This window comes from Bubalus bubalis, chromosome 14, assembly GCF_019923935.1.
Source record: "Bubalus bubalis isolate 160015118507 breed Murrah chromosome 14, NDDB_SH_1, whole genome shotgun sequence".
NCBI lineage: Eukaryota > Metazoa > Chordata > Mammalia > Artiodactyla > Bovidae > Bubalus > Bubalus bubalis.
In genome coordinates, this window is record NC_059170.1 from 22179045 (window position 1) to 22191835 (window position 12791).

The 12791-nt window shown below is 45.7% G+C and overlaps 1 protein-coding gene across 2 annotated transcripts in view; it reads right to left on the bottom strand.

Moving 5' to 3' along the window:
• TTLL9 (tubulin tyrosine ligase like 9) overlaps positions 1 to 12791 on the bottom strand; it is a 52210-nt gene that overhangs the window by 29263 nt on the left and 10156 nt on the right. The window contains exons 3-5 of one of the 2 annotated variants that reach the window (XM_006064424.4): positions 7431 to 7523; positions 2915 to 3026; positions 2033 to 2218 (exon numbers count right to left, since the gene is read on the bottom strand). In XM_006064424.4, the coding sequence (XP_006064486.2) occupies positions 2033 to 2218; positions 2915 to 3026; positions 7431 to 7523 (391 nt within the window). Of the gene's footprint in view, positions 1 to 2032; positions 2219 to 2914; positions 3027 to 7378; positions 7524 to 12791 lie in introns of those variants that run through there. The other variant, XM_025263687.3, reaches the window with a different exon arrangement.

Genomic DNA, 12791 nt, shown 5'->3' on the forward strand with positions numbered 1-12791 from the left:
AATGGACTGAGGCGTGTTGAGTCACCGGCTCAGGGTCACACAGCTCACAAGTGATGGCTCAGAATTAGAACCCAGGCTTCTGACTAGAAGCATCCACTCTCCACGCCCCACACCCTAGACAGGGAGCCTCAGCGATTCAGGAGAGAGGAGACACACACACACACACACACACACACACACACACACGCACACACACGCACGCACACACAAACATGAAGCCAAGATTCCTCCTCTTAATTACAGCTGTCGTTGTGTCTGCTGCTAACAAAGGCCGGGGGCTGGGAAAGGAATCAACTTAATGTGCAGTTGCTTGTTCCCAATTAGCACAAATTACCATGTGTCTGAGAAGATAATATTGGGAACTGGGATCCGCCCCAGTGGGTTGCAGTGTTCCTCTGCCTAACACCCTTCCAAGCCTTTCTCGCTGGCCTTCCCTTCTCCCAGGGAGGGGGATGAGCCTTCCAGCCACACATCAAGAGGCCTGAGTAAATCCTGGCTCAGTCCCCTTTGGGAGCATCCATTGTTTTTTGTCAGTTTCCCCCTCCATTCACGTGTGTGTGCCTGTGTCGCTTCAGTCGTGTCCGGCTCTTTGTGACCCCATGGACTGTAGCCCTCCAGGCTCCTCTGTCCATGGGATTCTCCAGGCAAGAGTACTGGAGTGAGTTGCCATGCCCTCATCCAGGGGATCTTCCCAACCCAGAGACTGAACCTGTGTCTTCTGCACTGGCAGGCAGGTTCTTTACCACTAGTGCCGTGTACCTGTGATATTAGCTAAATCTGTATCAGCCAACACTAGCCTGTCCTCAGCCACAAGAAGGACTGCCCCCTCCCTACCCCACCCCCAGCTCCCTTCCTGGGGCCCAGCATGTTCCCAAATCCAGAAAATATTGGGGGGGCTCTGATAATGCCATTCAAGGCTATGGTGGCATTGTTTTGAGAGTCCAGCCATGGCACCAGGAAGGGCTGAGGGGCTGACAGGAGCTCTGGCACCCTTGCCCTCCTCTTTTTTCTTGATCCCCCCAAGGACTCCCTCCAGATGCAAGGCCTTTGTGCTTGCGGTTCCCTCCTCTCGGACTGCTCTGACCTCCGCCCTTCTCCAGGTTGACTCCTCTGTATCCTTCAGATCAAAGCTCAATTCTTTTTCTTTTAAATTTGTCTCGTTTTTGAATACTAATTCTTACAACGACAACAACTATCATTCAGTGAGGACCTAAAATGTGCTGTACTTTTGTTAACCCATTTAGTGACACAACAACATTATGCAATCGATAGGTGCTATAGTGATTCTCACTTTCCAGATGGGGAAACCGGGACACGGAGAAGTTAAGTAATCTGCCTGAGGTCACACAGCTAGCAGGTGGCACAGCTAATATTTGAACCAAAGGGTTTGGCCTCACAGCCCAGTCTGTCACTTCTTCAGAGAAGCCTGCTGAAGGACTGGAGGAAGTCCTCCTGCTGTTTCCTCTGCTGGCACCATTCTCCTGATCAACACTTGCCAGAGCTGTAACCACACATGTGTCCTCTACTTGACAGCTATCTCCCCACCATCCAGTTCTGTGCCTGGCACATAGCAGGTGCTCAAAGAGCATGTGTGGGATGCCTGAATAAATAGGTCTCAGGCTCCTCATCTTTAAAACAGGGCAGATAATACCTCTTCCCAAAGGCCATCATGAGAACCTGGACAATGCAAGCAAAGCCCTTCTCACGGCCTGGCCATTGTTTTCATTCAAATCAGTAAGCGATTTCTCTGGGTTCCCTGCCTTGGGGTCCTAAGGCTCACTTGTTTATCTAGTGAACATCTGTTGAGCATCTACTATACATTTACTGAGCATATACTGTGGACCAGCAGTCACAGGTGCTGAGTCCACACACTGCAGAGAGAAGGAGATGTAGTCAGCCCTTTAGGGAAAATCAGATGGTGCATCTAAGGCTGAATTCCTAGGCAGAGTCCTGTCCAGACATGTGCCAGTGAAGGAGCCCTGCTCTAGTGCCTAGGATGCCCCGACCCCCGGGCCTCAGCACTGGCACTCACAGGCTTCATGATCCAGGTGATGCCTGGGTTTTTGCGAAACTCCTCCACAAACAGGTGATACTCGCAGGGCATCTCAAACGTTTTGGGGAAGAAGTCGCACTTGGCTGCCTCCAGCTTTCCTGCCTCACGCTCCAGTTGTTTCCGGAACCGCTTCAGGTTCTTCACCATGTAGTTCTTGCGGGTGAGCTGGGCAGCAAGATTGGCAAGCAGGTCACTGGTGCTCGTGCTCACTGCCCTGTCCACCTCCCAACCCCAGCATCCCACCAGCTGCGGCCCTAAGCAGACCCATTCTTTGCGAGGTAAGAATAACAGTAACAGCAACTTTGACTGAGAGTCTGCCAGTCTATAATGATCCTGACTAGGCAGCCAGGGAAACTGAGGCTCAGAAAGGTTGTCAGTTGCCCAGAGCTATCCAGATAACAGGCAACACAGGCGGGGTTTGATCTGGGCCTGTCTGACTCCAAAGTTCTTGTTCTAACTGCTAAGCTAAACTAACCTTTTCAAATCTCCCACCTTTGTTCCCCCGCTCCTGCCCGTCCCATCTTTGTGGTCTGGTTCCTCCCATTTCTTCTTTCCCATCTCTAGACTCCAAACAGATCAACTTGCCTCATCCTGAAATCACATAATCCCTCAAGCATCCTGCTTGCTCCTCCTTTGCACCAGAGGCCAACTAGCCCATGACCTCAAGCCCCTCCCCAGGGCAGTCTGTTCCTCAGGTCTGAGATCCCTGCTGCCTCACACTAGCTCATCATGGATCTAGTGCACACACCCCACACCTGGCCTGCAGCTCCAAATTCCCTTATACTTCTCCATCCTCGTCCCTGTGTCCCCAGCCAGCCGCTGCTCACTGCCATGCCCAGTCTCCAAGCCCACCCGGCTCACCTCGTAGTGGTTCCGGAAGTGACTGATCCGCACGTGCTCGCCCATGTAGGTATGGTCAAAGTTCTCCCGAAGCCAGCTGACATCACACCAGTAGAAATCCCATTCCCCTTCGCTGGAGGCGGGGGTGGGACAGAAGTTAGGACTGAGGACCTCAGCACTGCAGGGGGTCTGGGGTGGGATCTGGGGCCTGGGGAAGCGCAGCTGAGGAGTGAGCAGCTGTGTGCCCTTCGGGAGTCTCAAGGAGCTTTTGAGCCGCCGCTGCCCACCATGTACTTGGTGAGGCCTGAGAAAACTACAGGCCTGTGAGAGTGAAAACTACAGAAATGTTCCTACAAAAATCCAGGCTGCCGGCTTCCTTTGAACAATCAGCAGATCTCAGATCTGGCCATACTGAGCCCAGATGCCTCTCTCCCCCAGCACTCATCACCATAGACAGGGCACACCCTCTCCAGATCACAGTCCCCACTATGCTACATGGTCCACGACAACCTGCCAACCTCACCTGCTCGTGTTAACTGCCAGGGTCCTAGAAGCATCCACATAGCCACCTCTGAATCCACATTACCAACCAGCTCACATTTGTAAGCCCTTCCCAGTTCAAAAAGCTTTCCTCTCACTGACTCCTCAAAGCAACCCCCAAAGTGCTGTGATCATGCCTGGAGCCCTAAGATGGGGACAGCCTTGCTCACTGAGAACACAGCAGCCTCGGGATTCACAGCCAAGCCTGCCTGCCTCCAAATTCTGACCCATTCCTCACCACCATGCCAGAGAGGGGGACAGGAAACTAGACGGAGCTACTGAATTCACAAAGCAGAGCAGGGTACACAGAGGAGATGCCTGAAAAAGGCATGAGTGACAAGAAATAAAACACCATGGTTACTTTCAAGTTTTTAGTAAAAAAATTAGATATAACCGGAGCCCCATGTATATCCCTGCTTGATTGTACCTCTTATTCTCTTGTCTCAAAGGAAGCCATTAGCCTGAACTTGTAATCATATCTATGAGTGTCTTTATAGTTTTACTATGGATATATGTGTGTATTCACACATGGTACATGGCATTGTTGGCACATGCCATGTATGAATACACAAATATACACAGTAAATGTATATATACATATTAGGTTCTGTTATTATGTCCATTTTAAAGATGAAGAAACTGAGGCACAGAGAGGTTAAGAAATTAATCTATTAAATGGCAGAGCAGGATTGGAACTCAGGCCATCATGTTCCAGAGTCCAAATTCTGTGGATAGAACCACTCTTGTCTATTTCCTTTGACAATGTGCTTCCCTTTTTTTCTTACCAATCTTTTGTTTTGGGTGAATGAATAATGGATGAATGAATAAATAATGCATTATTCATTCATTCATGTAACAGACAAGTGTTGAGGTTGTCTTGGTGTCAGAGACAATGTTGGGGGCAAGGATATGGGGGAACAAAAACACCTGGCCAGGTGGTGCATACAGTCCTGTGGGGAAGATAAATAAACAAGGAGATAAATATGCAACTCTCTAATGAGGAATTATGAAACATGCCATGAGTAATCCAGTTGGATGTCATGAGGTAGGGCAGTTGAGGAACCTATGTTAGGTGGAGGCCACCCTGTGGAGCTGATATGTCAACTTATTCTGAAGAGTAAGGAGGGACAGCCAGATCAAGGGCAGTGGGGAGAGGGCTCCAGGATATAGAAGAGCAGGAACTGAGGTCCTGATGTTGAAAGGGCTCATTCAAGGATATGAAGAAAAGCCAGAGTGGAGGGACAAAGGTCAGGGATGACACTGTAAGTGGAATAGGGCCTAACAAGCAGGGCCTTGTATACCTTGGTGTGGATTTTAGATTCTTTTCTAATCCTAAAAGTTTGTTCATTTGTATACCATCTTCATGTTTATCATAATCAAGTTGTTCTTCATTTCCCCGGGAAGTCATTAAACTGCTCAACAAGGCCAAGAGGGATTGAGGTTCCTTCTACCTTCCCATTCTACCATCCTCAACATGTCTTCATGCTCATCCTCTCAGGGTCACAAGATGGTTGCTGCTATTCCAGGCATCATGGCCACTTTCTTTGTGGGAAGCAAGGGAAGGGACAGCTCTGGCCACATTTGTTCCAAACTCTGACCTAACAGGCTTGTGGTCTGAACTGGGGCCTCATTCTGTCCAGAAATACCAGACTCCAGCTTAGGTCCTAAGGACAAGGCCTCACATTCACTGAGCCATGTCTGGTGTAAACACCCTGGCCTCTGGCCCTTGATTTGAGGACTCTTGAGGCTATTTGGGATCAGTCAGGAAACAGCCCATTTCATGGGCTCACACAGCATCAGCACCAGACAAACCCTCAGACCTTTTCCCACTTGACCATGGAACAAGGCTAAGGAGGGATGGGGGCAGCCTGAGGTCACGTGGAAGGTCAGGACAGTGCCTTTTCCTATACACTTCCCTTGCCTCATTCTCCACTGCACCCAGTCCTTCAGAATCCAGGGAAGGAAAGTTCATTCCAAGATAAGTGTGCTACATGAGAGAACCAAGAAGGAAAATCCACAGCTGGAAAATCCCTGTAGCTGCCATCATCACCACCATCATCACCACCATCACTATCATCACCATCATCACCATCACTATCATCACTATCATCACTATCATGACACCATCATCACCACCATCATCACCACCATCACTATCATCACCACCATCACCATCATCACCATCACCACCACCATCACCACCATCACCGTCATCACCATCATCACCACCATCACTATCATCACCACCATCGCTATTATCACCATCACCACCACCATCACCACCATCACCACCACCATCACCACCATCACCATCACCACCATCACCACCACCATCACCACTATCACCGTCATCACCATCATCACCACCATCACTGTCATCACCATCATCACCACCATCACTGTCATCACCATCATCACCACCATCACTATCATCACCATCATCACCACCACCACCATCATCACCACCATCACTATCATGACACCATCACCACCACCATCACTATCATGACACCATCACCACCATCATCACCACCATCACTATCATGACACCATCAGCACCACCATTACCACCACCACCATCATCACCACTGTAATATTCACCCAAAGCACCAAAGAGAGGACTCTGCCATCTTGGATTGCCCACACCACAGCTTGCCACCAACAGCCAATTTCTAAATTTTTTGTGGGGTGATTTAGTCAAAGTCTGTCTCCCCTACTAGACTCCAGCACGAGGAAGTAGGAACCATAGATTCACCTATTCACTCATTTGTTTCTTCATTTACCGAGAGGCTGCTAGAACAGGGAGGATGAGCCTGGGATTCTACAGACAGTTAGACTAGATGCAAACCTTACAAGATGAATGACCTCATGGTTTGCTTTTTTTTTTTTAACTCTTTTTGTCCAATTTTTCTCCTCAAGAAAACGGGGATAATAATAGCACCTACTGGAAGATTTTCTGGGATAATTAAAGAGGTCGTGCATGTTAAGTGCTGAAGAGTGTCCAGCAGGCTTAGCTACTGTTATACAACAAATATTTATTGAGGACCCTGGCAAGGCAGCTGGTTGCCCTCAGCCCTCATAGGTATTCTCTCCTTTTCCTACAGTCATAAGATGCTCAACATTTACCTGGGAAAATGTAAGCTTGCATCTTCCAGATTCCCTTGCAGCTAGTTGTGGCCACATGACTAAGTTCTGGCCAGTGAAATGTGAGAGGCTTCTGAGTTGCATCCTTCAAGAGTAGGACATGCCTTTTCTTGTCTCCTTCTTACCTCCTGCTGCTTGGAATGTGCAGGAGCCTCTCACCTCAAATCATGAGGCTGAAGGCCTCATTCAAAGAATAGCAGAGTGGAAAGACGGAAGCAGATGGGTCCCACATTTCCATACCGTCTCTGAACCTCCTACATCTGGACTTCAGTGCAAGGGGTAAATAAATTCTAGTCAGTCAAAGCCTCTTTTACTTTGTGTCTCTGCTATATGCTTCCACACCTTAACCCTCACTAACATTAGCACCTACTAGGTGCCAGGGGTTGTATGCTTATTCATCTCAGTATCCAGAGGGCTCCATGTAGAAGAAGAAATGTAGGTTTAGGGGTCACAGAATTAGTAAGAGGCCAGGACCTGCTATCACGGGAGAATTCACCCTGTAGGTCTGTGATGGATGCATAGAGATCAATAGGACACTGGCTGTGGAAGAGTCAAATTGCACTGGGCATGAACCCCACACCGACACTTTCTGTGTGACCTTAATCAACTAGCTTAATATCTCTGAACATAATCACTTCTTTCTGGATGGTTATGAGGCTTAAATAAGACAGAGATGGCATCAGTAATGCCCTTGACACACTGTGGATGCTAAATAAATATTGGTCCCTGTCATAGCCAAATTGGAACAAATCCCAGAGGCCACCCAGGGGAACTGGGAGAAAAACAAAGGGAGACAAGGACCTGAGCGACAAAGGGAAGGAGAGATGAGGCTGGTGGAGGGGGGCGATCTTACTCCTTTACTTCCACCCATCCTGGCCTGTGGCGAAGGACGTCCATGAGAGTATTCATAAGAGTGGTCTTGAACCGGATTGAGGCTCTCTGCTCTCTGAAAGAAAAGGCAAGAGAACATTTGCTCAGAATCAACTATTTCCCTAGGATGGGCCAGGGATAGGAAAAAAGGAAAAGGAAGAAATGTTAATTCCATACCTGGAAATGCCAAAACAGAATTACCAAATTTCAGAATTTAGCATCATAGCATGAAACGCTTAAAAAAATCAAATTGAGAATTACAGAATCTTTGAATCATTGAAAAATCATAGCAGTCACTTGCTTCAGTGCTTTTGTGGTTTGGTGGCTTCACATGTGCCACTGCTAACTCTTATATCGAATGGTGTTTGCTATGTGTGTGCTTAGTTGCTCAGTCATGTCTGACTCTTTGAGACCCATTGATTGTAGCCCGCCAGGCTCCTCTGTCCATGGAATTCTCCAGGCAAGAATCCTGGAGTGGGTGGCTGTTTCCTTCTCCAAAGGATCTTCCCAACGCAGGGACTGAACCATGCCTCCTATGTCTTTTGCATTGACAGGCGGGTTTTTTGCCACTGTGCCACCTGGGAAGCATATTAAGTGATAAGTATTTGCAAATCCCCCTTTCTGTTACTCATCTGAGAAGATGGAATGGGTATACTTTTCCCTCATCCTCGTACCAGGAAGACTACAACCCCAGGACATTAGATATAAAACAAACATAAGAAGACACTGAAAGGTGGACAGAAGAAGGCAGACTGGCTAAGGATCTCAGGACCCAAAGAATTGCATGTGGTAAATTCCCTGGGTTATCTTTTTGCCTCATAGGTCCCAGATGTGGAGAGGAAGAAGCTGGCAAGTCTGAAACACCAATGGGCACAGACAAAAAAGCTCCAATAAAAGCCCCTCTCTCCAACCAGGAAAGGAAGACCTAGACAATAACTTCTGTACTCTGGCCAACTCTGTGGCTCAGCAAAGGCTGAATAGGGAATCTAGACTTCCCACCAGGTTGTAACAAGGCATCCAGCACCCCCCCAACAACCTGGGTAGGTTGGTGTCAGAGAAGGTCAAAGATGGAGCGGGACTTTCATCACTAGCAGGTGGTAGGAAGACGCCCACACCTGCTGTGACAGCGGAGACCATGTGCCTGGACTTCCATCCCCACCTGGCAGTAAGGGGGCACCCCTCTCCCTTGGGTTGACTGTCAACAGAGGCCTGGTAAAGAATCAGGACTTTCACTACCACCCAGTGGTGATGAGGCTGCACCTCCTGTGGAGTTCGAGTAGGTCAGGTGGGGAGCAGGAACAAGGCACTCCCAGCCAGGGTGAAATCAGCAGAGGCCTAGTGGAGCCAGAACTCCCACTCCACCCAGCAGTAAGAAGGAGCCCCTCTACCCTCAAGTGTCAGTGGAGGCCAAGTGGGGAAACTAGACTCCCCTATTATGACAATAATGAGGTGGTACCATACCCCCTTCCCTGGCCAGAGCAGGGTCAGAAAATGTCACCTAAAATAGGTTTAAACAAGATCCAGAGTTCTACAGCTTAATATCCCAAATGTTCAAGATTCAGTTGGAAATCACTTGTCACACCAAGAATCAGGAGAATCTCAATGTGGCTAATACCCATGCCAAAATGGCAGATGTATTAGACTTATGTGACAAATTTTCTAAAGCAACCACCATAAAAATGTTTCAATGAGTGACTAAGGACACATTTGAAGAACACATGAGGAACCCAGGAAAAAATCAAAGATGTATACTTTCACTACTCTTATTCAACATAGCACAGAAGTTCTAGACAGTTCAAGAAGGCAAGAAAAGTGATGTAGATCAGGAAGGAAGAAAGAAAATTGTCCCTTTTCGCAGATGACTATGTAAAACTTCCCAAGGAATCTAAGAAACAATTCATGAACTATTAGGTGAGATCAGTGAGATCACAGGATATAAATGAATATTCAAAAATTAGTTATATTTCTATATATTATCAATGAGCACATGAACATTGAAATTAAAAATACAATTTACAAGTTCTTTTTAAAAAGTCATATTTAGGTGCAAATCTAACAAAACATGTGCAGAACTTACGTAGTGAAAACTACAAAAGCAAAAATTCAGAGATCTAAATAGAGAACTGTACCATGTACATGGATTAGAAGGCTCAGTAAAGGTGTCAATTCTTCCCAAATTAGTGTGCAGATTTAATATGATTCCTGGGATCAAAATCCTAGTGAGATTTTTTTGCAGGATAATTCTAAAATATATGTGGAAAGGCGAAGATATTAGAAGGGCTTCCCTGGTGGTTCAACGGTAAGGAATTCGCCTGCCAATGCAGGAGACACAAGAGATGCAGGTTCGATCCCTAGGTCGGGAAGACCCTTGGAAAAAGAAATGGCAACCCACTCCAGTATTCCTGTCTAAAAAATTCTATGGACAGAGGGGCCTGGCAGGCTACAGTCCATGGGGTTGCAGAGAGTCAGACATGACTAAGCAACTGAGCACACACAAACACACCAAGATATTAGAACTAGAATATCTAAAACAAATTTGAAAAGAAGAATAAAGTGGGGTCACTTCAGTTCAGTCTAGTCCCTCAGTCATGTCCAACTCTTGGTGACCACATGGACTGTAGCACGCCAGGCTTCCCCATCCATCACCAAGTCCCGAAGCTTGCTCAAACTCATGTCCACTGAGTTGGTGGTGCCATCCAACCATCTCATCCTCTGTCGGCCCCTTCTCCTCATGCCTTCAATCTTTCCAGAATCAGGGTCTTTTCCAGTGAGTCAGTTCTTCTCATCACATGGCCAAAGTATTGGAGCTTCAGCTCCAGCATCAGTCCTTCCAATGAATATTCAGGACTGATTTCCTTTAGGATGGACTGGTTGGATCTCCTTGTAGTCCAAGGGACTCTCAAGAGTCTTCACCAACACCACAGTTCAAAAGCATCAATTCTTTGGCCCTCAGCTTTCTTTATAGTCCAACTTTCTCATCCATACATGATTACTAGAAAAACCATAGCCTTGACTAGATGGACTCTTGTCAACAAAGTAATGTCTCTGCTTTTTAATATGCTGTCTAGGTTGGTCATAGCTTTTCTTCCAAGGAGCAAGTGTCTTTTAATTTCATGGCTGCAGTCATCATCTACAGCGATTTTGGAACCCCCAAAAATAAAGTCTGTCACTTTTTCCATTGTTTCCCCATCTATTTGCCATGAAGTGATGGGACCAGATGCTATGATCTTAGTTTTTTGAATGTTGAGTTTTAAGTCAGCTTTTTCACTCTGCTCTTTCACTTTCATCAAGAGGCTTTTTAGCTCTAATTCACTTTCCCCCATAAGGGTGGTGTCATCTGTGTACCTGAGGTTATTGATAGTTCTCCCGGCAATCTTGATTCCAGCTTGTGCTTCATCCAGCCCAGCATTTCGCTTGATGTATTCTGCATAGAAGTTAAATAAGCAGGATGATAATATATAGCCTTGATTAACTCCTTTCCTGATTTGGAACCAGTCTGTTGTTCCATGTCTGGTTCTAACTGTAGCTTCTTGACCTGCATACAGATTTCTCAGGAGGCAGGTAAGATGGTCTGGTACTCCCATCACTTTAAGAATTTTTCATAGTTTGTTGTGATCCATACAGTCAGAGGCTCTGTGCTTTGTAGTAAAGCAGTAGTAGATGTTTTTCTGGAACTCTCTTGCTTTTTCTATGATCCAACGGATGTTGGCAATTGGATCATTGGTTCCTCTGCCTTTTCTAAATCCAGCTTGAACATCTGGAAATTCTCAGTGCACATACTGTTGAAGCCCCACTTGGAGAATTTTGAGCATTGTTTTGCTGGCGTGTGAGATAAGTGCAATTGTGTGGTAATTCGAACATTCTTTGGCATTGCCTTTCTTTGGGACTGGAATGAAAACTGACCTTTTCCAGTCCTGTGGCCACTGCTGAGATTTCCAAATTTGCTGGCATATTGAGTGCAGCACTTTAACAACATCATATTTTTAGGATTTGAAATAGCTCAGCTGGAATTCCATCACCTCCACTAGCTTTGTTTGTAGTGATGAAAGGCAACCATTTTGCCTTTTTGCAATTCTTTTTCTTGGGCATGGTGTTGATCACTGCCTTCTGAACAATGTCACAAACCTCCATCCATAGTTCTTCAGGCACTCTGTCTATCAAATCTAATCCCTTGAAGCTATTTATCACTTCCACTGTATAATCAGTGGAAGTGATATCACTTCCAAATCACAAAAGGGATTTGATTCAGGTCATACCTGAATTCGATCTAGTGGTTTCCCTACTTTCTTCAATTTAAGTCTGAATTTTGCAATAAGGAATTCATGATCTGAGCCACAGTCAGCTCCTGGTCTTGTTTTTGCTGACTGTATAGAGCTTCTCCATCTTCAGCTGCAAAGAATATAATCAATCTGTGGGGTAAATCAGTCTAATCAATTTCAAAACATTATGTGGCTACAATAATCAAGACTGTGTAGTATTCACAGAAAAAAAGATACAGATACTTAGAGAGGAGAAAAAAGAACAAGGAAATAGACCCACACAAATATGCCCAAATAAATTTTGACAAATGAATAAAATCAATTCAATGGAGGAAGAATAGCCTTTTCAATAAACAGTGCTGGAGCGATTTGATATGCATAAGCAAAATATGAACCTAGACTTAAAACTCATACTTTATTGTGTGAACTAGTTTTAAAAATTAATTTTATTTAATTAATTTATTTATTTGCAGCCAAAGATAGAGAAGCTCTATACAGTCAGCAAAAACAAGACCAGGAGCTGACTGTGGCTCAGATCATGAACTCCTTATTGCCAAATTCAGACTTAAATTGAAGAAAGTAGGGAAAACCACTAGACCATTCAGGTATGACCTAAATCAAATCCCTTATGATTATACAGTGGAAGTGACAAATAGATTTAAGGGCCTAGATCTGATAGATAGAGTGCCTGATGAACTATGGACTGAGGTTCCTGACACTGTACAGAGACAGGGATCAAGACCATCCCCATGGAAAAGAAATGCAAAAAACCAAAATGGCTGTCTGGGGAGGCCTTACAAATAGCTGTGAAAAGAAGAGAAGCGAAAAGCAAAGGAGAAAAAGAAAGATATAAGCATCTGAATGCAGAGTTCCAAAGAATAGCAAGAAGAGATAAGAAAGCCTTCCTCAGCGATTAATGCAAAGAAATAGAGGAAAACAACAGAATGGGAAAGACTAGAGATCTCTTCAAGAAAATTAGAGATACCAAGGGAACATTTCATGCAAAGATGGGCTCGATAAAGGACAGAAATGGTATGGACTTAACAGAAGCAGAAGATATTAAGAAGAGGTGGCAAGAATACACA